At 39.7% G+C, this 26,608-nt stretch overlaps 2 protein-coding genes across 9 annotated transcripts in view; one reads left to right on the forward strand and one right to left on the reverse strand.

The window, feature by feature from the left end:
* The window catches only part of LOC111563107 (WD repeat-containing protein 37), a 34,385-nt gene extending 18,236 nt beyond the window's left edge, over positions 1–16,149 (forward strand). For 4 of the 8 annotated variants that reach the window (XM_055014857.1, XM_055014861.1, XM_035944336.2 and 1 more), the window contains 9 exons: positions 1,011–1,146; positions 1,489–1,560; positions 3,634–3,678; positions 5,354–5,430; positions 5,518–5,758; positions 6,204–6,345; positions 7,498–7,632; positions 9,643–9,757; positions 10,482–16,149. In XM_055014857.1, the coding sequence (XP_054870832.1) occupies positions 1,011–1,146; positions 1,489–1,560; positions 3,634–3,678; positions 5,354–5,430; positions 5,518–5,758; positions 6,204–6,345; positions 7,498–7,632; positions 9,643–9,757; positions 10,482–10,613 (1,095 nt within the window). In that variant the 3' untranslated portion in view covers positions 10,614–16,149. Of the gene's footprint in view, positions 1–1,010; positions 1,147–1,488; positions 1,561–3,633; positions 3,679–4,979; positions 5,025–5,353; positions 5,431–5,517; positions 5,759–6,203; positions 6,346–7,497; positions 7,633–9,642; positions 9,758–10,481 lie in introns of all 8 variants that reach the window. The other 4 variants (XM_055014859.1, XM_023262023.3, XM_055014858.1 and 1 more) reach the window with 3 other exon arrangements.
* A 1,037-nt stretch (positions 16,150–17,186) lies between these two features.
* Positions 17,187–26,608, reverse strand: part of LOC111563106 (double-stranded RNA-specific editase B2-like) — a 30,586-nt gene continuing 21,164 nt past the window's right edge. The window contains exons 6-9 of the mRNA XM_035944341.2: positions 24,873–25,017; positions 23,750–23,931; positions 20,626–20,807; positions 17,187–19,259 (exon numbers count right to left, since the gene is read on the reverse strand). Of these exons, the coding sequence (XP_035800234.2) occupies positions 19,098–19,259; positions 20,626–20,807; positions 23,750–23,931; positions 24,873–25,017 (671 nt within the window). The 3' untranslated portion in view covers positions 17,187–19,097. The remainder of the gene's footprint in view (positions 19,260–20,625; positions 20,808–23,749; positions 23,932–24,872; positions 25,018–26,608) is intronic.

Raw genomic sequence — 26,608 nt, forward strand, 5'->3', positions numbered from 1 at the left:
CCGCTTCCTCCCTCTATCACACCAGGGTTCCTACACAGCTCTGGACTCATCAAACCCAACCATGTCCACGCCTTAAAGTGTCTGGAAAAATTAGCAAAGGCTGTGGGGAAAACGTTGCATTTTTTAGACTTTGTAGTGTGATCCAGCTAAATGGATGCTATAAACTGAATCCCTGGGTTGCCTGACGATGTGAAAGGTTTAATTTAAAGATTGGCCTTTATGTTTGGCTCCAAAATTCACTAATTTGAGTTAAATAAACAAACAGTTTAACCCTCTGAACACCAAAAGGCACTTTATCTGTTAGAGAACCTCCAGAATGATTTATCAGCCAGAATTGTTGGTTCTACAACTTTCAGACGGTTCTTGAATTAATCATGTGTGATTTTCAGTTTGTTGGCAAAATCAACCAAATCATTACTTTTCTTTCTAATCACTGAATTCTAGATGCCTCATTCAAAAATTTGCCAAAAATAAACAGTTTTCTCTGTATAAAGCAAGAATTTCTGCATTCCTCAGCTGTGACCTACAGTTACATGACAGAAGTTCAGAGATGTTTGACTGAACTGCAGGCAGTGTACACAGAGCAGATGTATGGAAACATGTCCAAAAGTCAAAGTATTTATAGCACGTAGCGTTACCGTTGTAATTTCCCAGAGTTGACAGCATTTGTTGGCTTTCGGAACAATGTTGGATTTGTAGATTCCAGGTTTTTTAGTGTGACTTATAGAATTTTAACTTTGTTTGGTTGCATGGGAGACATTTTTGAGTGTGTTTTTGGGTCAAGGAGTTTATATTGCTGTCAAAAATGTGACAGGAGCAATAAAATAAAAAAAACCTCCAGAAGCTGCTGCTTGTAGTTCAGAGGGTTAAAACGGATGCTTCAGTCTGTTGCAGTGACTAGCGCTGGCTGTTGAACCCTCCTTATACCAGTGATGTGTAGGAACCCTGCCAGAGACACCGCTGGGATTCTCTGATGTTCAGTCTTAACGCTGGTTTGATGTCGATGTCAGATCGTGTCCAGTTTCAAAGCGACCACGTCCAGGGCGGTTTGCCAGCTGGTCAGGGAGTATGTCGGCCACAGGGACGGCATCTGGGACCTCAGCATCACCAGGACTCAACCCATGGTCCTCGGTACAGCGTCTGCAGGTACTTCCCCGCTCATCGCTCCTTTCATTTATACTCAAATGTCTGTTTCCTGCACTTCTCTGTTTCCCCCGTTCTTGGTGTTTTGTTTTTGTATTTAATCTTGTGTCTCCTGTTTCTTTATAAATCTGTTTTATACCTGTGAGTTGGAGGATTTAACGCCACTGGATTCTTCTTCCTGTCTGCTTTTCTTATGCACCATCAGCCCTCATTAAATATATTTTTCTAGCCTAGGTAATTGTTTTTAATAGTTCTCTCTATCCAAGCTGAGACAACTATACTGTATATGACCAGATGTAGACAGCAGTAGTAATCATCTGTCTGGTTTCTCTTGTATCCCAACAGACCACTCTGCCATGTTGTGGAGCATCGAGACGGGAAAGTGCCTCCTCAAATATATGGGCCATCAAGGATCAGGTAGAGTTGGATTTCTGCAGCACATTTATCACAATAGAAGTGATTAAATGTTTTCACCCTGGTGTTGAAGGATGGAATGTTTTCTGACCCTGCTGCTGCTGTGATTTTATGAAACTCTTGAGATTTGCTCATTTCTGCAGTATTTATTACACATGATGTTTAGAGACAGTGTCTTTAACAAAAAAAGAACAATGCCTGATGTAGATTTTCCACCCAGATTAGTCTGCTAGTGCAGTGAAGCTCTGCTCCTTGTGCTCCTGCAACACCTGTCCAGTTCTGGAAATGTCCAGGGCTGAAAAACATACTTGAGTTCTGTTCTGTCAGTTTTACATCCATGCAGTAACATCATCAGACAAAACTGTGACAAAGACACAAAAAATGACCAAAACGAGACACGAAACAAGAAGAGCAAGACCGAAAAATTACAAAGCAAGAAACAAGAACGCCACAAAGAGGCAAAACTGTGACAAAAGTCCCAATAAACAACAAAAATGGGACACAAAATGAGAGAAAACAAGAAAAATGAGACAAAATTACACAAGATGCAAAATGTCTAAATTACACAGAATGCAAAAAACAGACACAAAACAAGAAAAACAAATGAAAAAGTGTATTAAGACAAGAAAAGTACGGTACAACATGACCAAAACAACAAAATTTTCACGAGAAAAAGTATCCGAAAGACACGTAAAACTGTATTAAAATTAAAGATATTTAGAGAAGGGAGAAAAAATAATGGCAAAGACGAGCAAAAACAGACGGAAAATAAGAAAAACAAGATATTAAATGACCAACCAGATCAGTTTTACATCCATCCAGGTGTCCCAGTCTGAACACTGAATCTGGTTTCTGTTCATTTCCTCTATAACCAGCTGTGATCATCAGTATTATGGGATGTATCCTAGTGTGAACAGTTTAATATCTATGACGTAGGAATCTGTTTCAGTTTGTCCAAAGTTACTAAAATGGTTGAATCTTCTTTAAACTGCATCAAATCCTTCCCAGAATGACTCCTAATGTGTCCAGAGTTCCTAACATCTGTCCAAAATGCCTCAAAGCTTTTCCAGAGTGACTTGAACCTTGGCCAGAATGACAACAACTTGTTAAAAATGTCTCAGAAATGATCTGAAAAGACTCAATTTTGCCCAAAGTCTCTCAAAAATTGTTCAAAAATGTGTCCAGATGATTCCAAACCTGCCTTAGATCAGTTAAACATTTACTGAAGTTACAATAAAATGGTTCAAAATGTCTCCAAACCTTTCCAGTCCATGTTAGAACCAGCTGTGATTATCAGTATTATGGGATGTATCCTAGTGTGATCATCAGTATTATGGGATGTATCCTAGTGATCATCAGTATTATGGGATGTATCCTAGTGTGATCATCAGTATTATGGGATGTATCCTAGTGTGATCATCAGTATTATGGGATGTATCCTAGTGATCATCAGTATTATGGGATGTATCCTAGTGTGAACAGTTCAGAGTCCTAGAAACAATCATTGGTTCCTGGATGTGTTTCTGGTTCCTGATAATCCACCAGAGAAAACTTGATCACAACTATTAGAGACGGTGGAAGAAGAAACCAGGATCATCTGGAGACACTGTTCCTTCATTTTCTTGTGTAGACATATTTTAACACTCAAATGAAGCCTATGGTGGTAAAACATTGGTGTCAACATGTTCGATTAAACCAAACCTGTAAAACTTGTCCCGATGTTGGTATTGTGGCGTCATGTTGTAAATGTTGTCTGTGACCTGCTTCATGCTTCACAAGTTTTTGATCACACCTCACAAATATAGACATACATAAACATTTTTGTAATTATGTGAATGTTTTTTATAATTCTGAAGTGTTTAGTAACCTCTTAGTTGAGCAGTGAAGTAGATTTTCCAACATGATTTCAAGTGAAAACTGAAATGTTTTAGTGGACTGATCAAAAAGTACTTGGAAATGGCTGTCAAAAAAATGTAAGGTCTATGGTACATCACCTAGTATGTTATCTCGGTACTTCATAGATACCAGTAATGTTTGTTATGATGTGGCATAATGCAGATATCTCTGTCTCCACAGTCAACTCCATCAAGTTCCACCCCACTGAACAGATGGCTCTAACAGGTAACCATCCACAGCTACAACATCGCTAAAGTTTTCTATGTAGATTTATTTACTGTAGAACCAGGAAAAACAATATCAGACTGAATTCTTGGTGCCTTAAAAACTCTTCTGCTGGCACAAATTCACAAAACAATTACCTAAAGCTGGAAAATGTCCTGCAGGAGGACGATGGAGTAAACAGTCTGAAATATTAGTGTTTGAAATGTCTTTTATTGCTGGTTGTGTGGACAGAAATGAATCAATCTTTGCTCACTGTGTCCTGAAACATGGCTCCATTCAAACATATTTTTTTGTGCTAGTTGTTCTTGATCATCAGTATTATGGGATGTATCCTAGTGTGATCATCAGTATTATGGGATGTATCCTAGTGATCATCAGTATTATGGAATGTATCCTAGTGATCATCAGTATTATGGGATGTATCCTAGTGATCATCAGTATTATGGGATGTATCCTAGTGATCATCAGTATTATGGAATGTATCCTAGTGATCATCAGTATTATGGGATGTATCCTAGTGATCATCAGTATTATGGAATGTATCATAGTGATCATCAATATTATGGAATGTATCCTAGTGATCATCAGTATTATGGGATGTATCATAGTGATCATCAGTATTATGGAATGTATCATAGTGATCATCAATATTATGGAATGTATCCTAGTGATCATCAGTATTATGGGATGTATCCTAGTGTGAACAGTTCAGAGTCCTAGAAACAATCATTGGTTCCTGGATGTGTTTCTGGTTCCTGATAATCCACCAGAGAAAACTTGATCACAACTATTAGAGACGGTGGAAGAAGAAACCAGGATCATCTGGAGACACTGTTCCTTCATTTTCTTGTGTAGACATATTTTAACACTCAAATGAAGCCTATGGTGGTAAAACATTGGTGTCAACATGTTCGATTAAACCAAACCTGTAAAACTTGTCCCGATGTTGGTATTGTGGCGTCATGTTGTAAATGTTGTCTGTGACCTGCTTCATGCTTCACAAGTTTTTGATCACACCTCACAAATATAGACATACATAAACATTTTTGTAATTATGTGAATGTTTTTTATAATTCTGAAGTGTTTAGTAACCTCTTAGTTGAGCAGTGAAGTAGATTTTCCAACATGATTTCAAGTGAAAACTGAAATGTTTTAGTGGACTGATCAAAAAGTACTTGGAAATGGCTGTCAAAAAAATGTAAGGTCTATGGTACATCACCTAGTATGTTATCTCGGTACTTCATAGATACCAGTAATGTTTGTTATGATGTGGCATAATGCAGATATCTCTGTCTCCACAGTCAACTCCATCAAGTTCCACCCCACTGAACAGATGGCTCTAACAGGTAACCATCCACAGCTACAACATCGCTAAAGTTTTCTATGTAGATTTATTTACTGTAGAACCAGGAAAAACAATATCAGACTGAATTCTTGGTGCCTTAAAAACTCTTCTGCTGGCACAAATTCACAAAACAATTACCTAAAGCTGGAAAATGTCCTGCAGGAGGACGATGGAGTAAACAGTCTGAAATATTAGTGTTTGAAATGTCTTTTATTGCTGGTTGTGTGGACAGAAATGAATCAATCTTTGCTCACTGTGTCCTGAAACATGGCTCCATTCAAACATATTTTTTTGTGCTAGTTGTTCTTGACTCGTTCTGTGTCTGTGCAGCCTCAGGAGATCAGACGGCTCACATCTGGAGATACATGGTCCAGCTGCCGACTCCACAGCCGGTTGCTGACATCAGCGTGAGTGAACAGACTTTCTGATGGTTTGTTGTTCGTACGTTTGCTGTCTCTGAGACTGAAGTCCTTCTTGTGTCCCCGCTGTGGCAGCAGCAGACGCCCTGCGAAGACGACGTGGACTTCTCAGACAAAGATGAGGCGGATTGCGAGGTGGAGGGCCCCAACGACTGCCCCTCCATCCGGGTGGCGACCACGACGCTCCGCAGCCATCAGGGCGTGGTGATCGCTGCTGATTGGCTGGTGGGAGGTAAACAGGTTGTGACGGCATCGTGGGACCGAGCCGCTAATTTGTACGACGTGGAGACTTCAGAGCTGGTCCACTCACTGACTGGTAAGAAGAAGAGAATTTCTTACCAGTCAGTGTGGTTTTTAACAAGTAACAGCACAGAAAGGTAAATGTTTTAAATAAACATATAAAAAGAAACAAAGGCTTTTTAACATGTCATCTGAGGTTGTGTTGTTGGAAATTAGGACACAACAATTTTTCATTTTCACAGCAAATGTGTATCGATTCTAAACATCTATCAGTCTATGTTATTAGTTGTGCTCTATTTCTCATCATGTCATTCATTCAGAATCTTTAATATTGGACAAGCAGATCAATATTCTGTGATTATGGGTGAGTTTGACATATGAATATAGGAACTAAATCCATCATGAAAGGTGTCGTCTTTGAGCTCTGGATGAGGGTTCAGCTGAAGGAAGGTCTGACTGTGGAGCTTCTCTCTCTGATGGCTCATCGCTGTGTCCATCCCTGTGCTGCTGTTTGTGTTCAGGTCATGACCAGGAGCTGACCCACTGCTGCACTCATCCCACCCAGCGCCTGGTGGTCACCTCGTCCAGAGACACCACCTTCAGGCTGTGGGACTTCAGAGACCCGTCCATCCACTCCGTCAACGTCTTCCAGGGACACACAGAGTCAGTCTTCTTCTCCTTCACCCACCCACAATACAAACACAGAGAATTAATGTTTCATTGATTTTTTATACATATATAGTATAGTATATATTGGGGCGGCTGTGGCTCAGGTGGTAGAGCGGGTCGTCCAATGATCGAAGGGTCGGCGTTTCGATTCCCTCTCTGTCCTAGTCATGTGCTGTTGTGTCCTTGGGCAAGACACTTTACCCACCTGGCCTCCAGTGCTGCTACTCACACTGGAGTATGAATGCGTGTGAATGCTGGTGGTGGTCGGAGGGGCCGTAGGCGCAGATTGTCAGCCACGCTTCCGTCAGTCTGCCCCAGGGCAGCTGTGGCTACAAATGTAGTTTACCACCGCTGAGTGAGAATGTGTGAGTGAATGAATAATGGATTCATTGTGAAGCGCTTTGAGTGCCTTGAAAAGCGCTATATAAATCTAATCCATGATCATTATTATTATTATTAATTATTATTATTATTATTATTATTATTATTATTATTATTATTATTATTATTATTATTATTATTATTATTATTATTATTATTATTATAGTACAGGGGTATAGTACATATATAGTGTAGTACATATATAGTATAGTACATATATAGTATAGTGCATATATAGTATAGTACAGGGGTATACTATGTATATAGTGTATTACATATATAGTGTAGTACATATATAGTACAGGGATATACCACATATATAGTATAGTAGAGGTGTATTAAACTTAAACTAAAGCCATGGGAACCCCACACGTGTTTAGTTGTTGATGCAGAAATCCCATTAATCTGTTTTTATGTTTCATCCATTTAAACTGCAGCTGATAGAACACAAATAAGAAAGCTGATCAGTTTATTGATTACAGAGAATATTCAGTCAGTAACTTTAGTTTCACTTTGATTTGGTTCAAATTAAAGCGACTTCCTTCATTAGGAGACAGGATCAGACCTACATGTGCTTCAAAATCATGTTTGAATATATGAAGTCTGATAGTTTTATTGTGTAGCTGTCTGTAATCAATAATCAGCTGCATTGATTGGTAAAATAAGTATATTAACAGACGTTTAGCAGTTTTCTAGCAGCGTTCCTGTCTGACATCATTTCCACTCGCACCTTTTTACCGTCATAAATGTTTAAACTATCCGCAGCACGGTGACGTCTGCTGTGTTCACGGTCGGAGACAACGTGGTTTCTGGGAGCGACGATCGAACCGTCAAAGTGTGGGACCTGAAGAACATGAGGTCGCCCATAGCAACCATCCGAACCGACTCCGCTGTCAACAGGTGAGACACCGACGGCCCCAGTCAGCAAGGCATAGTTACTCCACCAAGGATCATGTGATGATCGGCGTCTGTCTGTCTGTCTGTCTGTCTGTCTGTCTGTCTGTCTGTCTGTCTGTCTGTCTGTCTGTCTGTCTGTCTGTCTGTCTGTCTGTCTGTCTGTCTGTCTGTCTGCAACATTACTCAAAAACAGACCAATAGATTTGGATGAAATTTTCCTTGAAGGTCAGAAATGACACAAGGACCAAGTGATTAGATTCTGGCAGTGATGCAGCTTATAGTCTGGATCCACGGATTAGTTAAAGATTTCTGTATCATTGCCAGATGGTGGCACAGCGTCACTGTAACCATGACAACAAGTGAACACTACATCAGCTGCCAGCTGACGATCACATGATTGTGATCCTACTACAAATCCACTGCTGAGGACTTATCAGGACTTATCCATCAGAAATGACAGACGGAATGAGCAGCCTTGGAGGAGTACTGTGCTCCTGTGTACTGTGCTTTTCTTGTTTATTATTACATCTTCAACACGGTTCATGATCTTGAAGCTATTAAAAACATTGACGATTATCGCACTATGACTGATATGTTTTTTTCAAGCCTAGTATTGATTATTGGTAATTCAGGAAGACCAATAGCCGATATGTGGAACCAGTTTACATTAACTGTTATGAATCGGCAGCATGTGATCGTAGGGAACCTGTCATTCATGCCTCGGCTCCTTCATTAATAACGATTACTATAACTGAATGTGTACGGTGATGACATCAGCGCGTCATGTGATGCTGTGAAATCAGCTGATGAGTGGAGATGGTCATTCTTCCTGTTGAGTTTTTGCAGGTTGTTAAAGTTGGTCTGACTTCAGGGTAGATGTTACGGTGCTCCAGATAGCATTAGCTAGCACAGTGAGCCTCTCAGTGTTAGCATTAGCCTAGCAACATCAGCAGGATCGGTCCCAGCTGACAGCAGCAGGTGAATTATTCTGGTGTTTTCTGTGTAACAGGGAAACTGGACGTGCTTGTGTTAAATGTGGTGTTTATTCCTGCTTCAGCAGCGTCTGCTAGCTCACCTTCCAGACAGCTGGTTCACTGCAGCTGCTACCGTTTTCTAACGCTCTTGTCTGTCTTTCTGTGTAAACAATAGCTTTCGGTGTTGATTGGCTGTTACTGGTGACATGCAGCCAATCAGATTGTGCCGTACAGAATGACTGCAGACAGAGAACTGGCTGAATCAGAGCCAAAGCAGCACATTTCATTAATGTAACGATGATCCTTCACATAGAAAAGCTAATAATATGCAGATAATCGGAAAAATGCTGAATATGGCCTTCAATAATCGATCGATCCCTAAACGGCAGAGCCTGCTGTTTTTAGGACTGTAACCAACAAGTGTCTTTACTGAATAATGCCTTATTTTTCTGTTTAATCAGTTTATTTAGTAAAGTGGCAAAAAGTGAATTCAGTTGAGGGATATCTTAGTCTGGATTATCTGTTGAATGAGTGACTCAAAAAATGTTTTAGTCCATTTAGTGTGTTTTTATTTATTTTTATTTTAAACATCTTCAACACATTACATTTTCAAACAGAATTTACTGCATGCATTGAATTATTAGACTTTGTTTGTGTCTTTTAGGAAATGCTGTAATTATTTAACCACTTTCATCAAATTCAAGCTTTATTTATTTAATTATCAGTGTTAAATTCAGTGTAAAAGAAACCAGCAGGTGGTCCAAATATTTGTCATGTTCAGGAAACAAAAGGGCTAAAAATAAGAATGATCAGCATTAAAGGCCCATTGTGTCGACGCTGTAAAAAGTTCTTTAGGCCTTATCGCCTTGGAAGACATTCCTGTTGATTATTTCGACTAAAGTACGCGGGGAAAGCGAATGTTAAGCGTGTGGCAGACGTGTTCAGATCATTATAGGTATGATTCACGTTGTGTCTACGTTAATCTATTAGTAACTCTTACTGCCGATGAAGTCTAAGCTGCTCTGTTCTTTCTGTTCAGGATCAGCGTCTCAGTGAACCAGAAGATCATCGCTCTTCCTCACGACAATCGGCAGGTCCGGCTGTTCGACATGTCCGGAGTCCGACTGGCTCGACTCCCACGGAGCAACAGACAGGTTAGCGTGGGCTTCAACCTTTAAACTCTTAAAGAACCATTAATAGGACAAATGGAGCAGCATGTTTAGACATTTATCCTCAAAATGCATCGTACCTGGGAGACCATTTTCAGAGTTTAATATCTCCAGAAATAAAACTCCCACAAACGTGAAATATGGTGAGAACACAGACAGAATAGAATCCAGCAGAGGACAAACTTTTAATTATTGGTCCTGGAATATGAGGGAAAAACAATCCAGGCTGGTACAGTGTCTCCATAAAGTTCCTGTAAGTGTGTGTGTGTGTGTGTGTGTCTGTGTGTGTGTGTCTATGTATATATATATATACATATATATATATATATATATATATATATATATATATATATATATATATATATATATATATATATATATATATATATATATATGTATGTATGTATATAGATGGATCTATATTTCTACTGAAATACAGTCTTTGGTCCACATTTCTCCAACTGTTGAGGCTCTAACATCAGTAGAATCTGATGTGTTAAACTTGGACCAGACAAGGTTCCAGTTTTTAAATTAAGGTTTAGTTTCGACTAAATATTGGTGTGGACTCACTGGTGGGAAACAGAACCCGTTAAGAGTTTGAAGTTCTCAAAATTCCACCAGAATATTTCACAGAACTTAATTTTGAGTGTGAAACAACATGAGTTAAATGTGAGTAAAATGTGAGATTGAGCCACTGTGGTCTTCTCAGGGTCACCGGCGGATGGTTTGCTGCTCCTCCTGGTGTGAAGAGAACTCCACCTGCAACCTGTTTACCTGCGGCTTTGACCGGCAGGCCATCGGCTGGAACATCAACATCCCCGTCCTGCTGCAGGAGAAATGACGTCCTCACACCGTCACCTTCCAGAGAAACTCGGTCTGTCTGCAGGATCGGACCCTCAGGTTTAAAAGGCGGCTGTAAAAAGTCTGTCAGCTAGTTTGACGACACACTGACTTTTAGCAGCTGTCTTTTGAGCCTCCGGAGGGTTAGTTTGTAACTCGATGGTTCCTGAGATCAGGAAGTAGAAAAAGGACTCGCCGTCTGCTGCGTCTGTCGCTCTAAATCACCACCGGTAGTCACCAAACACAGTTTTGTGTTTCTGTCGTGGAGGAAAGCAAACCCACGTACCACTGATGGGGAAAAGCACAGAGACAGAACTCAAGATGTTCTTCTTACCCAAAACAAAACCGCATTTTACTGATGCTAAAGCATCAGAGAATGAAGTTCTGCACATTCTGCTTGATGCTGATTGAAGCTGCAAAACTACAAATCTGGTTCATGTTTCAACAAAGATGGCCACCAGTTCCATGTAGTCTCCTCTGGTTAGATTCTGGAGTTAATCTGCCTGTAGTTTACTTCCTGCTGCCTCTGATTTCTGAACATTAAGCAGTTTTCCGCTGCTGGACGTTCAGGTTTGAACCTTTGTATAAGTTCCGACCGCTAAAGCCGTCCCTGTAGACCCTCTGTCAGGGGAGAGAAGAGTTCCTACTCCACAGCAGGAACTCTCTGCGTCCCTGAAAAAGGCTGACTGGTTAAACTCAGAGAGGACAAACTGTGAAACATAAACAGATAGCTGGAGTAATGAAAGCTCCTGGTTGTTGTTGCTTTGGTTCAGTCTGACTAAACGTCACAGTGGAAGCAGAAAAGTTAATTTTTAAATGTTAACTCTCTCCAGTAGAAAGTCGCCTGTTGATGGGACATAAAAGCTGAAGAAAGAGAGTTACAACCGTTTTCTGCATCCAGAAATAACTTCACATTTCTAAACTGTTAGTCCAGCGTTAAACTGAACTTTAACTTCTCAAGGTTTTTTGTCTCTTCGGCACCTGAGAGTCTGATACCTGTAACATCCATGATACTGAACAAACTAACGGTCCTGATCAGAGTCGCTGTTCTTTTGTGTTGTCAAATGACAAATAATCCCATTTTAGATGGAAGCTTTGCTCTAGTTAGTCACAGCTCAGTTCTGCTGTCGGACCTTTTTACAAAGCACTGATTCCTGTTCCAGTTTCTGTTTCAGCTGCAGTAAAAATAAGACCTCAGCAGGTGAGGTTTGCTGGACTTGTTGACACATGAACTAAAGGAGTTTGGTGTTTCTGTTGTGTTTAAAGAAGATCGTCCACAAATCCTCAACACAAGTTTTGTCACAGATAACTAGAAACAATCATCTCCTGCCCTGTGGTCTGTCCACACAAACAGAAAAGAGACGACCACGTTCTGACTAAACATGTGGAGACTTTAAGGGTTGTAGAAGTGTTACTGCATCTGGAGGTTTGCAGACAAAAATCAAATCAAGTGTATTTATTAAGCACATTGTAAAACCAGTTTACCAAAGTGTTAAAAGACAAGACGATGATTTCGACGACATGCAAAAAAAATAAAACAGAAAACAGGAGAAAACTTTAAAATTAGTTTAAGTAAAACAAAATTTCATCACATTTTTAGAGCAATTTCTGCTCGATCATCTCTGATTTTTATATCAGAAAATATGGATATTTATAAAGATATCTGCTAAATTTTAGTTTGATTAGTTTAAGAATTTGGCACAAATCTGCCCGTTGACCCACATTCAGCAGGTTGATTCTCACATTTATATTTCAGTCTGTTTGAACAACTATCTGAGGAACTATTAAAGATAATAACCTGAAAATGTTTAGAATAAATATTTAGATTTTTGTTCCTGTGACCTGCAGCTACATGTGCTTCAGAAAATATCACTGGTTGACTTTACTGTTAATGAGCTCAAAGATGGAATGTTTCATTATAACTTTCATGTTTTACATATTTTAGCTCACCAATAATCAGAGATTATTGATCTACTGTCCAACATTATAGATTCTGAATCAGGGACATGATGAGAAACAACAGAAAATTTCAGATTTTTGTCTTTAATTGTTCTTCAGATATTTAATGTATCTGTTAAAAATTGTCAGATTCCATTTTAAATATTCCTAGTTAAAGAAGAAGTTTGGTTGAGCAGAAGATCTCTGGTGAGGTGTATGAAAAGAAGTTAACATAAAATACTAAAAGAAAAAGAAGAGACAAAAACAGCTTCTAAAGTCAAATATAAAGTGTTAAATGTTAACTCCACTAAGTCGTTGAAAACTTCATCGTGTAATGAATAAAAAAGGCTGAAGACGAGCTTTAAGAAGCGTAGAGACGTGTGAGTCCTGCTGTCGTACTCATATGATTGTAAAAGACTTTTTCACGGCGCCCTTTAGGATTCTGTCTTTGTCACGTTTGTTCCGGTACCCTAAAAAACCCAAACTTGAGCCGGACCTGTGAGGAGCGTCGTGCAGCGTTGGCCTGCTTAGCTTTCCCACTGCCACCCAGACAAACCGGGACACTCCACACTCAGTGTTCGCTGTTGTAAAGACGGGAAGTTTCCTCAGCACAATAAACAAGCACAGTTGGTTTCACGCTTTAGCCTGCTTTAGTGGAGCGTTCGCTGGCTTGTAATTAAAGTGTACGTTTGTGTACACGCACAGCTTCTACGTATGTATTTGTGGTCACACTTTACTGCTGCCTTTTGCAAACCTGAAAAACCAACTGAAGACGATTACAGGCCGGTCAGAGGGCACCGTGCTGACCTGCTCTAACATTTGTACCATATAAATTGTAATATATATGAAGAACGTTTGGCGGCAGCAGTTTTATTAGCATTTATAACTTGATGACATGTTTTTTGTGTGTTTATTTTGTGTTAAACCACTTTATGACTTCGTGATGGATGATCATCAGTTTTTACATTCACATAAAGCTGAGCTCTTCTTCTCATTTATTCCAGGGATGACGAATCCAAATGTCTTCTTTTGTCTTAAAATTACCAGAAGTAATTAAAATTCTATGTGCAGTTTGTTGTTTTCAGTACTTATATCGACAGTATATTATTTAAAAACATTTTGTAGAACCATTAGGATCTGTAGGAGAACCAGAGTAGAACATTTACAGATATAGATGGTGTTGTAGCTCACCAGACTCCTTAAAATCTGAAAAAAGTTCCCTCAAACCTCCTCAGAATATCTGGTTCTTCATGTCCAGTAACTTTATCAATGATCAGAGTTCTACCTTCATACTGGGAATATTTCCAGAGTTCCAGGTCCTTGAAGTTCATAGAGGAGAACGTCCCCTGGAAAAAGTTCTACTTTGAAACTTTCTCCAGTTGTCAGTAGGTCTACTTTAGAACTTTCTCCAGTTGTCAGTAGGTCTACTCTAGAACTTTCTCCAGTTGTCGGTAGGTCTACTCTAGAACTTTCTCCAGTTGTCGGTAGGTCTACTCTAGAACTTTCTCCAGTTGTCGGTAGGTCTACTGTAGAACTTTCTCCAGTTGTCGGTAGGTCTACTGTAGAACTTTCTACAGTTGTCAGTAGGTCTACTCTAGAACTTTCTCCAGTTGTCGGTAGGTCTACTCTAGAACTTTCTCCAGTTGTCGGTAGGTCTACTGTAGAACTTTCTCCAGTTGTCGGTAGGTCTACTCTAGAACTTTCTACAGTTGTCAGTAGGTCTACTCTAGAACTTTCTACAGTTGTCAGTAGGTCTACTCTAGAACTTTCTCCAGTTGTCGGTAGGTCTACTCTAGAACTTTCTCCAGTTGTCGGTAGGTCTACTGTAGAACTTTCTCCAGTTGTCGGTAGGTCTACTCTAGAACTTTCTACAGTTGTCAGTAGGTCTACTCTAGAACTTTCTCCAGTTGTAGGTAGGTCTACTGTAGAACTTTCTCCAGTTGTCGGTAGGTCTACTCTAGAACTTTCTACAGTTGTCAGTAGGTCTACTCTAGAACTTTATCCAGTTGTCAGTAGGTCTACTCTAGAACTTTCTCCAGGGGATGTTCTCCTTTCCTGCTTCCAGTCTTTCAGTTTAGTCTCACTGAGAACATTCCAGGTCCTTGAAGTCCATAGAGGTGGATCCAGATTTATCACTTTTTAATGGACTTTTTCCATCATTTCTGATCCTCAGAACCTCATCAGTCCAGCAGATAGAACCATGACATTTAGGAGGAGAAACACATCTGAGTTCTGGTAAAAACTGACCCCAGATCAGTTTAAATCCATCCAGGCGTCACAGTCTGAACACTGAATCTGTTTTCTCTTCACTTTCTCTATATCCATCTATGAGCATCAATATTATGGGATGCATCCTAGTTTCCTGTCACAAAACTGTCTTCTATGATCAACAACAAAAAAAAAACAGATACAAAAAATTTTTAATTTAGACACAAAGCAAAAAAACGAGACGAGAAATGAGACATGAAATGCTTAAAAACAGAAACAAAGCAAGAAAAACAAGACATGAAACAGAAAAAAAACGCAAAATAACAAAAACAATAACAAAAACTGTCCCAACGACAAACATAACAACACAAAATTGATGCGTAATGACAAAAGGGAGACAAGTGACAAAGATTAGCAGAAAACGAGAAGAAACAGAAAACTGGAAAAAGAGACATAAAACGACCAAAAATATCAGTTTAAATCCATCCAGGTGTCTCAGTCTGAACACTGAATCTGGTTTCTGTTCATTTTCACTATAACCATCTGTGATCATCAGCATTATGGGATGTATCACAATTTCACGCCAAAATGAAACAAAACTGGCCCAAAAACACACAAAACGGTCAAAACATCACAATATACGACTAAAACGAGACACAAAAAGCCTAAATTTAGATACAAAGCAGAAAAAAGGACAGACGAAACTACAAAAATGATGCAAAATCACACAAAACAAGAAAAACAGACGCAAAGTGACAAAATAACGACAGAGACAAAACTGTCCCAAAGACAAACAACACAAAACTAATGAGCACAAAACAGGAAAAACAAAGTGACAGAAAAGCAAAACATCAGTTTTACCTCCATCCAGGTGTCCCAGTCTGAACACTGAATCTGTTTTCTGTTCATTTTCTCTATAACCAACTGAGCATCAGTATTATGGGATGTATCGTAGTTTTACATAGAATGACCTAAGAGCATCTTTTCATCTCAAGTCTTTTATTTTGAAGTGCAGCCGTCCCTGGTCTAAATGACAGGAAGTGTGATTTGTGTGAAGAAGGCTGGGAGCTGAGTGTGAATGTTTGCTCTTTGTCTTCTTCTGCAGCAGGTTCACTGCCCTCCACTGCATTTTCTACCAACACTGATCCACTTTGTTCATCTTTCACCAGTTTTTAGTGAATGTTCTGGTCATCGGTCCTGTTGTCGCTGAGCGTCTGAAGCCTGTAGATCTGTGGCTCCGTGCTGTTTTCAGTGCTTTGTGTGGTCGATGTAGAAAAAACAGCTCCGTTCTCCCAAAACAGAAAACTTCACCACAGTCTGGTGGATCAGATCTGTGATGAGAAACAAATGAGGGCTTGTGGAATTCAAATAAAACACTTGTGCTGTTTGAACATTTGTTCTTGGCTCGTTCTTCAGTTTGTTTAGCAACACTAAAATATTCTCACTAATTTAAATGATCATCAAACTAATATTTATATTTATTAAACATTAGACAGAGATAAACCACAAAACACAGATTTATTGAAAACTTCTACCCCCCTGTGAAAAAGTAATTCACCCCCTGAACCTGATGACTGGTTTGGCAGCAGCAGTTAAATGTTTGTTCCAGCTGTGAACATCTTTTACATCCATGGAGGAACATTAGTCCATTCTCTCTGCAGAATAGTGTTAATTCGGTCACATTAGACAGTTTTAGATCATCAGCTGATCTTCTAAGGTCTTTCCACAGCATCTCAATTAACTTAAAGTCCGGACTTTGACTCCTAAAACCTTAATTCAGTTCTTTTTGAGCCTGGCAGTAATAATATTAGGGTGTGGATGGTGAAAATGAACCCAGTTTCAAATGAATTTGGTAGATTGGTAGCTCAGGGTGCAAATACTTTATCACACAGGGCAAGATGGGTTGGACAGAATTTATCCTTCAATAATTAAAATCATCATTTACAAACTGCATTTTGTGTTTTCTTGCGTTATCTTTGTCTAATATCAAAATGTTTAAACCAGGCTGGTCTAGTGTCTCCATAAAGTTCCTATCAGTGTTTATCTATGGATGGATCCATATTTCTACTAAAATCCAGTCTCTGGTCCACATTTCTCCAACCTTTGAGGCTCTAACATCAGTAGAATCTGATGTGTTAAAGTTTGACCAGACAAGGTTCCAGTTTTTAGATGTTTAGACTAAATGTTGACGTGGACTCATTGGTAGGAAACTAAACAAAGTTATAAGTTGTAAAAGATCAGAGAAGTTTCACACAAAAATAAAAATGACTTTACTGTCTTTACGATGATCATGGAACATTTAAATGTGACAAATATGTAAAAATAGAAGTTTTCTGTCAAGACTTTTTCATAAAGTGCTCCACTTTTATTGACCTCATCCACAGATTCACTGGTTCTGATTGGACACAGAAAGCAGAAGCACACCAACTAACACAAATAGGATCATTTATTAGCAGTGATTAAAACAGTCAGTGGTCATAGAACACATCCATCCTGCAGACGTGACAATAAAAGGTTCAGAGCATCAAGCAGCAGCAGCTGAAGTTCTCATTCACTTACATAAACACCGGGACATGCAGGAAAACTAATCTTTGGGATATCTGTAGTTAAATTAACTAAAGAGATTCTTTAACGATGAGAGGAAAACATAAAACACAAGTCAGACCAGCACTCTACATCTTGTAACGCAACCGTCTCCCACTAGGTGGCAGCAGCACCTCACTGTCCTGAGCCTCAGATTCCCAAAACACACGAAGGAGAAGACCTTTAACATGATCAGAGACAAACACCAAAAAAGTGAGATTGAAATATTCAGACGTAGAGCTGGACGTAAATGAGTTTAGAGACTCCAGGAAACTCTTCTGGTTGAACTCCGTTGGTTCATTCAGGTTTGGTTACGAAGACAGAAGCAGCTTTTACTGTCTGGTTTGGTGTAAGAGCTCAGGATGGAGATATAAAGATAAAATGAAACCTTCCAGACAACTTTCTTATGGTTCATTAACAGATCAGACGTGTCTCTAGGCCTCCCTTTAATCTCATGCTGTTGTTGCAAACATAAATGGAACTGAATCCTTAGTTCATGTGGTTTCTACACTCGTCTAGACGTCTGACACAAGATAAAACAGTTGCACTGTGTAGCTTTTGAAATCACTGAGTTTACTGTAGTTTCTTAGTAATTTGATGTTTGTCTACAGTTTATTGACCTCTACTGCATGTTTTTATCTTCTTAAAGTACTTTCTGACATCAGAGAAGTAATCATGAGGCTTATTCTAGGTCCATAGCTCACATTTTGAACTGAGCCGACGTTTCTTTGCCCTTCGAAGCCAGAAACATAATATTTGGTTAAACTCGAGACTTTGATGTCTTATATTAACGTAAACACAATGATCTGTTTGTCAGTTTGAAAGATAATTTTGTACATCAAGAAATCTGCATTTTGGTGTAAAGACAGTAAAGTCCTTTTTATTTTTGTGTGAAATTTCTCTGATCTTTTACAACTTATAACTTTGTTTAGTTTCCTACCAATCAGTCCACATCAACATTTAGTCTAAACATCTAAAAACTGGAACCTTGTCTGGTCAGACTTTAACACATCAGATTCTACTGATGCTAGAGCCTCAACAGTTGGAGAAATGTGGACCAGAGACTGGATTTTAGTAGAAACATGGATCCATCCATAGATATACACTGATAGGAACTTTATGGAGACACTAGACCAGCCTGGATCCTACATTTTTGCACTTTTCTCCATGTTCAAGGACCAATAATTAAACTGTTTCCTCTGCTGGATCCATTCAATCATTCTGATCTGATGAAACTATTCTGTCTGTTCTCACCACATTTCAAGGCTGTTAGTTTTATTCTAAAGATCTTAAAGCCTTTAAATGGCTTCTAAGATGTTATTTAGGGTAAAAATACAAAATATCTCAGATGTGAAAACACCTGAAAGTCTCAAAATTCAGCCAACGTGTTTTACAGTTTGTGGTTTCGGACCTCAAATAACAAATCAGTGAACGGTGAACGAGATCTGAGACACATTTCCTGAATTCTGTCTGAACTGATCCAGACTTTTCTATCGACAGGTTTAGATCTCAACTTGACCAGAGTCGTCATGATTTTCACCTGTTTTAATCCTGGTTCTGTTGTTCTAGAAGAAGGAGGTGAAACATGTTGGAGAGGTAAAACCAGAGCCCAATGAGCATAAACGCTGCTTTACTGTCTCTACGATCAACAGAGACTTTCTTTACATGTATAAATTATCATTAAATGTGTTCGCTGTTGCCTACGACTGGACTTGATCTGTAAATGAAACCCTACGTGAGCTTCTTCCCTCCACATTCAGCTGATGTTGTGGAGCATGGGAGGTTTCCTGAGCCAGGTTCCCAGACCGCCGCCCTGCAGAGCGCTGCTGAACTGCTGCATGGCTCTCTGGTAGCGTCCAGCAGACGCCTTGGAAGCACAATACGAAGCCAGAGTGACGCCTGGCAAAGAACCGTTTAACTGAGAGGGAAGAACAGAAACATGAAGTAAAGCATGTCAGGCAAGAAAACAACACACAAATACGAGTTTTTCTGGCTATTCAAAGAGAGAAGCTGCAGTATTTAGTGTTTGTCACACTTTGAACACAGCAGCGTGGTGGAGATGGAACATGAACTCAGTGGTCTGATGTTCTCCACCAGCACATTTTCAACATTGAACTCGTTTCCTGGATTCTGCACAAGTTTTTTTCACAACTTCCTGCTTTTTCTGCATCAGTTTATGGTGGAAATAAATGTTTTTAAGATTATTACTGTCTTGTACTGGTTTTCTATCATACTTTGATCAGTATGGTTATTAAAATTCATCTGGTTTAAAATGAAAAATAAATTCTACAAGAACAACCACATGCCTTTAATAAGAGTTTGTGTTTTATTTTGAGTTTCTTAAATTTGATCTGTGTTGATTCCATAGAAATCAACCAAATATGAAAAAATCTAAACCTCCTGGTTCTTCATCTCCAGTAACTTTAGTACTGATCAGAGTTCTACCTGGATGGATTTAAACTGATCTGGTGTCAGTTTCTACCAGAACTCAGATGTTCCTCCTCCTAAATGTCATGGTTCTATCTGCTGGACTGATGAAGTTCTGGAAAAGTCCAATAAAAGTGATAAATCTGGACCCACCTCTATGGACTTGAAGGACCTGGAACTCTGGATATATTCCCAGTATGAAGGTAGAACTTCCTTTACGTCACACTTTGGTTGTTTTATATCCTTTAGTGGTAGATTTGCTTCTCATTTAGGCCTTTTTTTGTTGTTTTGTGATCTTTGCGTGACATTTTGGTCATTTTGCGTCGTTTTGTGGTTGTTTTGTGTTGTACTTTGGTTATTTTCTGTGTTTATGAGTTTGTTTTGCGTCACATTTAGGTTTTATATCCTTGTGTGGGAATTTTGGCATCACATTTTGGCTGTTTTACGTCAGTATGTGTCACATTTTAGTAATTTTTAAAATCCTTTTGTGCTGTTTGTGACATTTTGGTCATTTTTCATCATTTTGTGGTTTCTTTGTGTCATACTTTGGTTATTTTATGTCTATATGAGTGCATTTAATGTCACATTTTGGTTGTTTTTTTGTCATTTTGTGGTCTTTGTGTGACATTTTGCCCATTTTGCAGCTTTCTGTAGCTGTTTTGTTTCCCATTACTGCAGATATGATTCATTCACAGACCAGATTATTTTATTATCTGATTTTTGTTCATTTTTTTTATGGCCAACTTTGAGTTGTGACTCTGAAGTATTCACAGTATGAAGGTAGAACTTTGGTCATTGAATAAAGCTGATTGTGATGTGTGAAGGTGAATTAATGAGCTGTATTTTAAAGGGCTCACCTGCTGCTGTAGCTTCAGCCAGCGGATGAACACTGAGCGGCTGCAGAGTCGTGACGGCGTCCCTGAGTCCGTCCTCCTCCCCGTGGAGCTGCTGATCTCCTCCAGGCCTCCGTCTCCACAGCTCCAGTTGAGGCTGACGCCGGACGGCTTCCCTGCTGGACGAACCTCCCTGCTGCTCAGACCTGGTGGAGATGGAGAAGGAAGCTCTGCTGTCACACAGGAAACTCACTGTGGTGTTAGAATTTACTCTTTCTCTGCTCCGATTCAGCAAAAAAACCCACCAGAGCTGCTCATAACTCCTCTGTAAAGGAACATATGGCTGCAGGTTGTATTATACTGTCATTTTAGTCATCAGTTAACAAACATCTGCTCTAAGTGCTTCAGTAGAATCATCTGGACTTCTGTTGGAAGATCCACTGATCAGAATAACATTCTTTTTTTTTTTTTTTTTTTTTTGTCTGCATTTGTTCTCATTGTTTAACTCCACAAAAGGGGAGTCAACATTATATGAGATTGATGCATATTTTAGTCTTGCAACCAAATATTTTAATATTTAGTGCATGTGTGTGACCATCACCGGCCCTCCCTGAAAGCTAAGCAGACCTTCTTTATTAGAATTCCCTATTATAAGCCAGGGAGGGCAGTGCTACACCTCAGTGATGTGTGGGGGAAACAAAGACTGGACAGGACGAACAGGACGAACAGGATGAACAGGGATAGAAAATAACAGGCGTTGCTATTGCAATTAAAGATTGTAAGGTGGTGTGTTATGCCCAACTACTAACTGTCCATCAATAGAAAAAAAAAATAAAAATTTGAAAAAAGAAAAGAAAACCAAACCAACACAAAAGAAAAAGAGATTCAATAATAAATGAACAAACGGTACTGAGCACCATAATTGTGTGTGTCTTGATAGTATAGAATAGAATAGAATAGGCCAGAAGAGGATGCTAGTGCGAGAGAGAATGAGTTTAGGGTAGAGACTGGAGAGATTCTCAGCACATTCTGGTGGATCCCATCATTCACTGAAATGGGACTCGGCAGTAGCTGGCGAGACCTGATCAAACATGCAAGTGTGAAGAACCCCGAAGCCCAGAACAGCAATCACAGCAAGGCAGGGCCAAGCCAACAGGGCGCCCCTCCCCCCCCAGGCAGTAGGAGCCACAGGGTGGCACCCCCAGAGAGCCACCGGGGCCACCGTGAACGACGCGGACCCAGAGAACAAGAGGGAGCAGCTACCGACACCCCCAGCGCGCCCAGACCGACCCAGGCGGCCCGGGGCACGAGGACCCACCCGCCACCCAAACCCCAACCCCGCCCACCCCAGCCCCCACCGAACCCCCCACCCCACCACCCGACCCGCCCACCCCCATCCCCCCTCAATAACATTCTGACCACTGACAGGTGAATCATCTCTTCATCAGGGCTGCTGGTCATGGGTTGGATTTATCAGGCAGCAAATGAACAGTTTGTCCTCAAAGTTGATGTTAGAAGCAGGAAAAATGTTCAAGCACAAGGATTTGAGTGATTTGAGAAGACGACTGGGTCAGAACATCTCCAGAAGTGCAGCTCTTGTGGGTGTTCCTGGTCTGCAGTGATCAGAATCTACCAGAACTGGTCCAAGGAAGGAACAGAGGTGAACCAGAGGCAGCTTCATGACTCAGTGATGGGGAGGAAGGCTGGTCCATGTGGTCGGATCCATCAGACGCTGAACAAGTTCATGCTGGTTCTGACAGGAAGGTGTCAGAATGCATCAGTTTGTTGTGTGTGGAGCTGCATAGATGGACCAGTCAGACCAACAGTGATCATCACAACTGGACCATGGAGTGATGGAAGAAGGTCTGCTCTGATGAATGATTTACAAAAAAGAAAACGTGTAAATCCTGCTGGTTTTCTGCCTTGTTTACTCTGTTTTTCTCCCAGCTGTGCACGTCCCTGCAAGTAAACAAAACTACTAAAAAAAATGCCCACAATTATCCAAATCTCGTCCCAAATGACTAAAACGTGTCCAAAATGCATAAAAAATTGTCCAGAATGACCCAAAATGAGTCCAAAACATGCAAATAGAGGAAAGGAGGTGCAAAAATCATGTCCTTGTGTGCACTGTTCTACTTCTAGCTGCACACATCATTACAAATACACAAAACTAGACTCAAAATGTGTCCACAATAATATAAATCTGGTCAACAATCACCCAGAAATAGTGCAAAATTATGAGAACTTATCTGGAATTCCTAAAATTTATCTGAAAAAAGACCTTTTACTGTTATTTAGTGGTATATTTATAAATAAAAATGGGCTTTTGCTAATATTTAAGGGTGCATCTCTTGTGAAAAATAGTACATTTTATCTTATTTAACTGTATATCTGCAGTATCATTATTTAAAAATGCATGTAAATTCCTAAAATAACACAAAATGTGCTGAGAGCTCTTTACCTTGTCTTTAATTTTTTAAAAAGTGTTTCTGTTCTCTTAATTTCCTCATAATTTAAAAGGAATTCAATAAATATCATCAGTAAAAAAATAGGAAATTTTCCTGTTTGTTATTAATATTTGTATAATTATAAAGACAACATTTGCTATTATTTAAAGGTGTATCTATAATGAAAAATAAGATAGTTTCTGGTATTTAACAGTTACAGTGAAAACATTTACTTGAAAGTATATCTACAGTATAAAAAGGGAAAATGTTTCAGAAATGAACCAACAGCTGGTTTACTGTTTGAAATAAAATGTTTTGTCGATATTACAGAAAAAAAGTTGAACTGTTCATTATTGATGCACCTGCAGTCATAATGTTGTTTTAATGATAATAATTAAACAAACTTTCTGTCATATTTACACATTTTTAAACTATTCTCTCCTATGAGCTTCACATTTCTGTTAAAATACTCCAAGTTTGGTCATTTATTCAGAAAGAACCATCAGCTTTAAAAATGCGGTTTGACAACATAAATAAGCAGAAATGTGTCCAGCGTTTAATCCTCTGTAGGGTCTGGAGTCACCTGGACAGGTAAACAAGCAGAAAGTCACCTGTTGGCTGTTAAAACATTCAGTGACGCGGCTGTAAACAGGTATTTCTAGGAGTGTTTCGGAGTGTTTTCTGTCTGCTTGTGGACCTACAGCCGAGCAGCAGCGTTCTCCGTCGGTATGGCGACGGCAGGTGTTTGACGGTTGCCAGGCGACGCCTCATGGCTCTGGCCAGGTGACCGGTGTGACTGAGCGTGCCCACTGTCAGGCTGTGCAGGTAAACCGGCTCCACCAGGTGAGACAGGAGGGAACCCTGGAGGCCCACGACGCTCCACCTGTCCACACAAACGGGAAAATCACGTGTGTTACCTCGGTAACGGACGTTCTGCTTTAAAGATCCGTCATCGGTAGAGTTTCATGTATAAGACAACACCTGGACTCCTGCCCAGCTACACCACTGTTCAAATCAATCTCATGTTTTCCATGAAAACTCACATTTCTATCCGTGTGCTAACATAACTACACAAGGGTTTTCTAATCATCAATGAGCCTTTCAACACCATCAGCTAACACAATGTAGCATTAGAACACAGGAGTGATGGTTGCTGGAAATGTTCCTCTGTACCTCTATGGAGATATTCCATTAAAAATCAGCTGTTTCCAGCTACAATAGTCATTTACCTCATTAACAATGTGTAGACTGGATTTATCATTCATTTAATGCTGTCTTCATTGGAAAAAGCTGCTGTGCTTTCAACAATAAGGCCGTAAACTCGTGAACGGTGGTTTAAAAGACAACACCTGGACTCCTGCCACCTACGTTTGTTCTCTGACTGCAGAGAAAAGTTCTGATCTTCAGTCTCTCTGTTCTGGAGATCATCTGTTGCTTTCTGTTCCATGTGTTCCTACTGAACTGGGTCAGAACGTTTGTTTACTCTGCAGCTTTTCCATGGAAGATGTCACAGAAAAGCTGGAAACTAACCGAGTTAATCTCACCTTTAAATCCAAACTGTGAGCTCTTGAGGCCACAACATGCAACAAAATAGGACGAATCCATCCTCAAACTAGGTTAAATTAGGTATTAAAAGTAAAATAACCCAGACAGCATCCTATTTTTAATTAAAATCTAGCCTAAACTAGTCAGAGCAACATGTTTATGGTGTCTACACCAGGTGACGGATGCAGTTTGTCGTTTCTGATCGTCTCATTTGATCTGCTAGAATTTAAACTCTGACAGATTCGAGGTCGCATGAAAAACTTCCCAGATTAAACTCACTTTGCCATTTTGTCTGTGCAGGACATGGAGACGAGACATTTACCCGGCGACAGCCCGTCCCATCTCTGATTGGCCGAGACGGGCAGCGTCCCCTCGCCTCCGTTCACCTTCATCCTGAGGTGGCAACGAAACTTCCTGCTGGGATCTGAAAGGAGACGAAGAGAAACTCATGAAGGTTCAGACACATCATTATAAATGAAATCAACCCAGAACTTCCTCAGAACATCTGGTTCTTCATCTCCAGTAACTTTGTCAATGATCAGACTTCTACCTTCAGACTGGGAATATTTCCAGAGTTCCAGGTCCTTCAAGTCCATAGAGGAGAACATCCCCTGGAGAAAGTTCTAGAGTAGACCTACTGACAACTGCAGAAAGTACAACCTTCTCCAGGAGACGTTCTCCTTTCCTGCTTCCAGTCTTTCAGTTTAGTCTCACTGAGAACATTCCAGGTCCTTGAACTCCATAGAGGTGGATCCAGATTTATCACTTTTTAATGGACTTTTTCCATCATTTCTGATCCTCAGAACTTCATCAGTCCAGCAGATAGAACCATGACATTTAGGAGGAGAAACACATCTGAGTTCTGGGAAAAACTGACACCAGATCAGTTTAAATCCATCCAGGTGTCTCAGTCTAAACACTGAATCTGGTTTCTGTTCATTTCCTCTATAACCAGCTGTGATCATCAGTATTATGGGATGTATCCTAGTAATTCATCAGTATTATGGGATGTATCCTAGTAATTCATCAGTATTATGGGATGTATCCTAGTGTGATCATCAGTATTATGGGATGTATCCTAGTGATCATCAGTATTATGGGATGTATCCTAGTGATCGTCAGTATTATGAGATGTATCATAGTGATCATTAGTATTATGGGATGTATCCTAGTAATTCATCAGTATTATGGGATGTATCCTAGTGATCATTAGTATTATGGGATGTATCATAGTGATCATCAGTATTATGGGATGTATCCTAGTGATCGTCAGTATTATGGGATGTATCCTAGTAATTCATCAGTATTATGGGATGTATCCTAGTGATCATTAGTATTATGGGATGTATCCTAGTGATCGTCAGTATTATGGGATGTATCCTAGTGATCGTCAGTATTATGAGATGTATCCTAGTGATCGTCAGTATTATGGGATGTATCCTAGTGATCGTCAGTATTATGGGATGTATCCTAGTGTGATCATCAGTATTATGGGATGTATCCTAGTGTGATCATCAGTATTATGGGATGTATCCTAGTGATCATCAATATTATGGGATGTATCCTAGTGTGATCATCAGTATTATGGGATGTATCCTAGTGATCGTCAGTATTATGGGATGTATCCTAGTGTGATCATCAGTATTATGGGATGTATCCTAGTGTGATCATCAGTATTATGGGATGTATCATAGTGATCATCAGTATTATGGGATGTATCCTAGTGATCGTCAGTATTATGAGATGTATCATAGTGATCATCAGTATTATGGGATGTATCCTATTAATTCATCAGTATTATGGGATGTATCCTAGTGATCATTAGTATTATGGGATGTATCATAGTGATCATCAGTATTATGGGATGTATCCTAGTGATCGTCAGTATTATGGGATGTATCCTAGTGATCATCAGTATTATGGGATGTATCCTAGTGATCGTCAGTATTATGAGATGTATCCTAGTGATCGTCAGTATTATGGGATGTATCATAGTGATCATCAGTATTATGGGA

Source organism: Amphiprion ocellaris, chromosome 10, assembly GCF_022539595.1.
Source record: "Amphiprion ocellaris isolate individual 3 ecotype Okinawa chromosome 10, ASM2253959v1, whole genome shotgun sequence".
Lineage (NCBI taxonomy): Eukaryota > Metazoa > Chordata > Actinopteri > Pomacentridae > Amphiprion > Amphiprion ocellaris.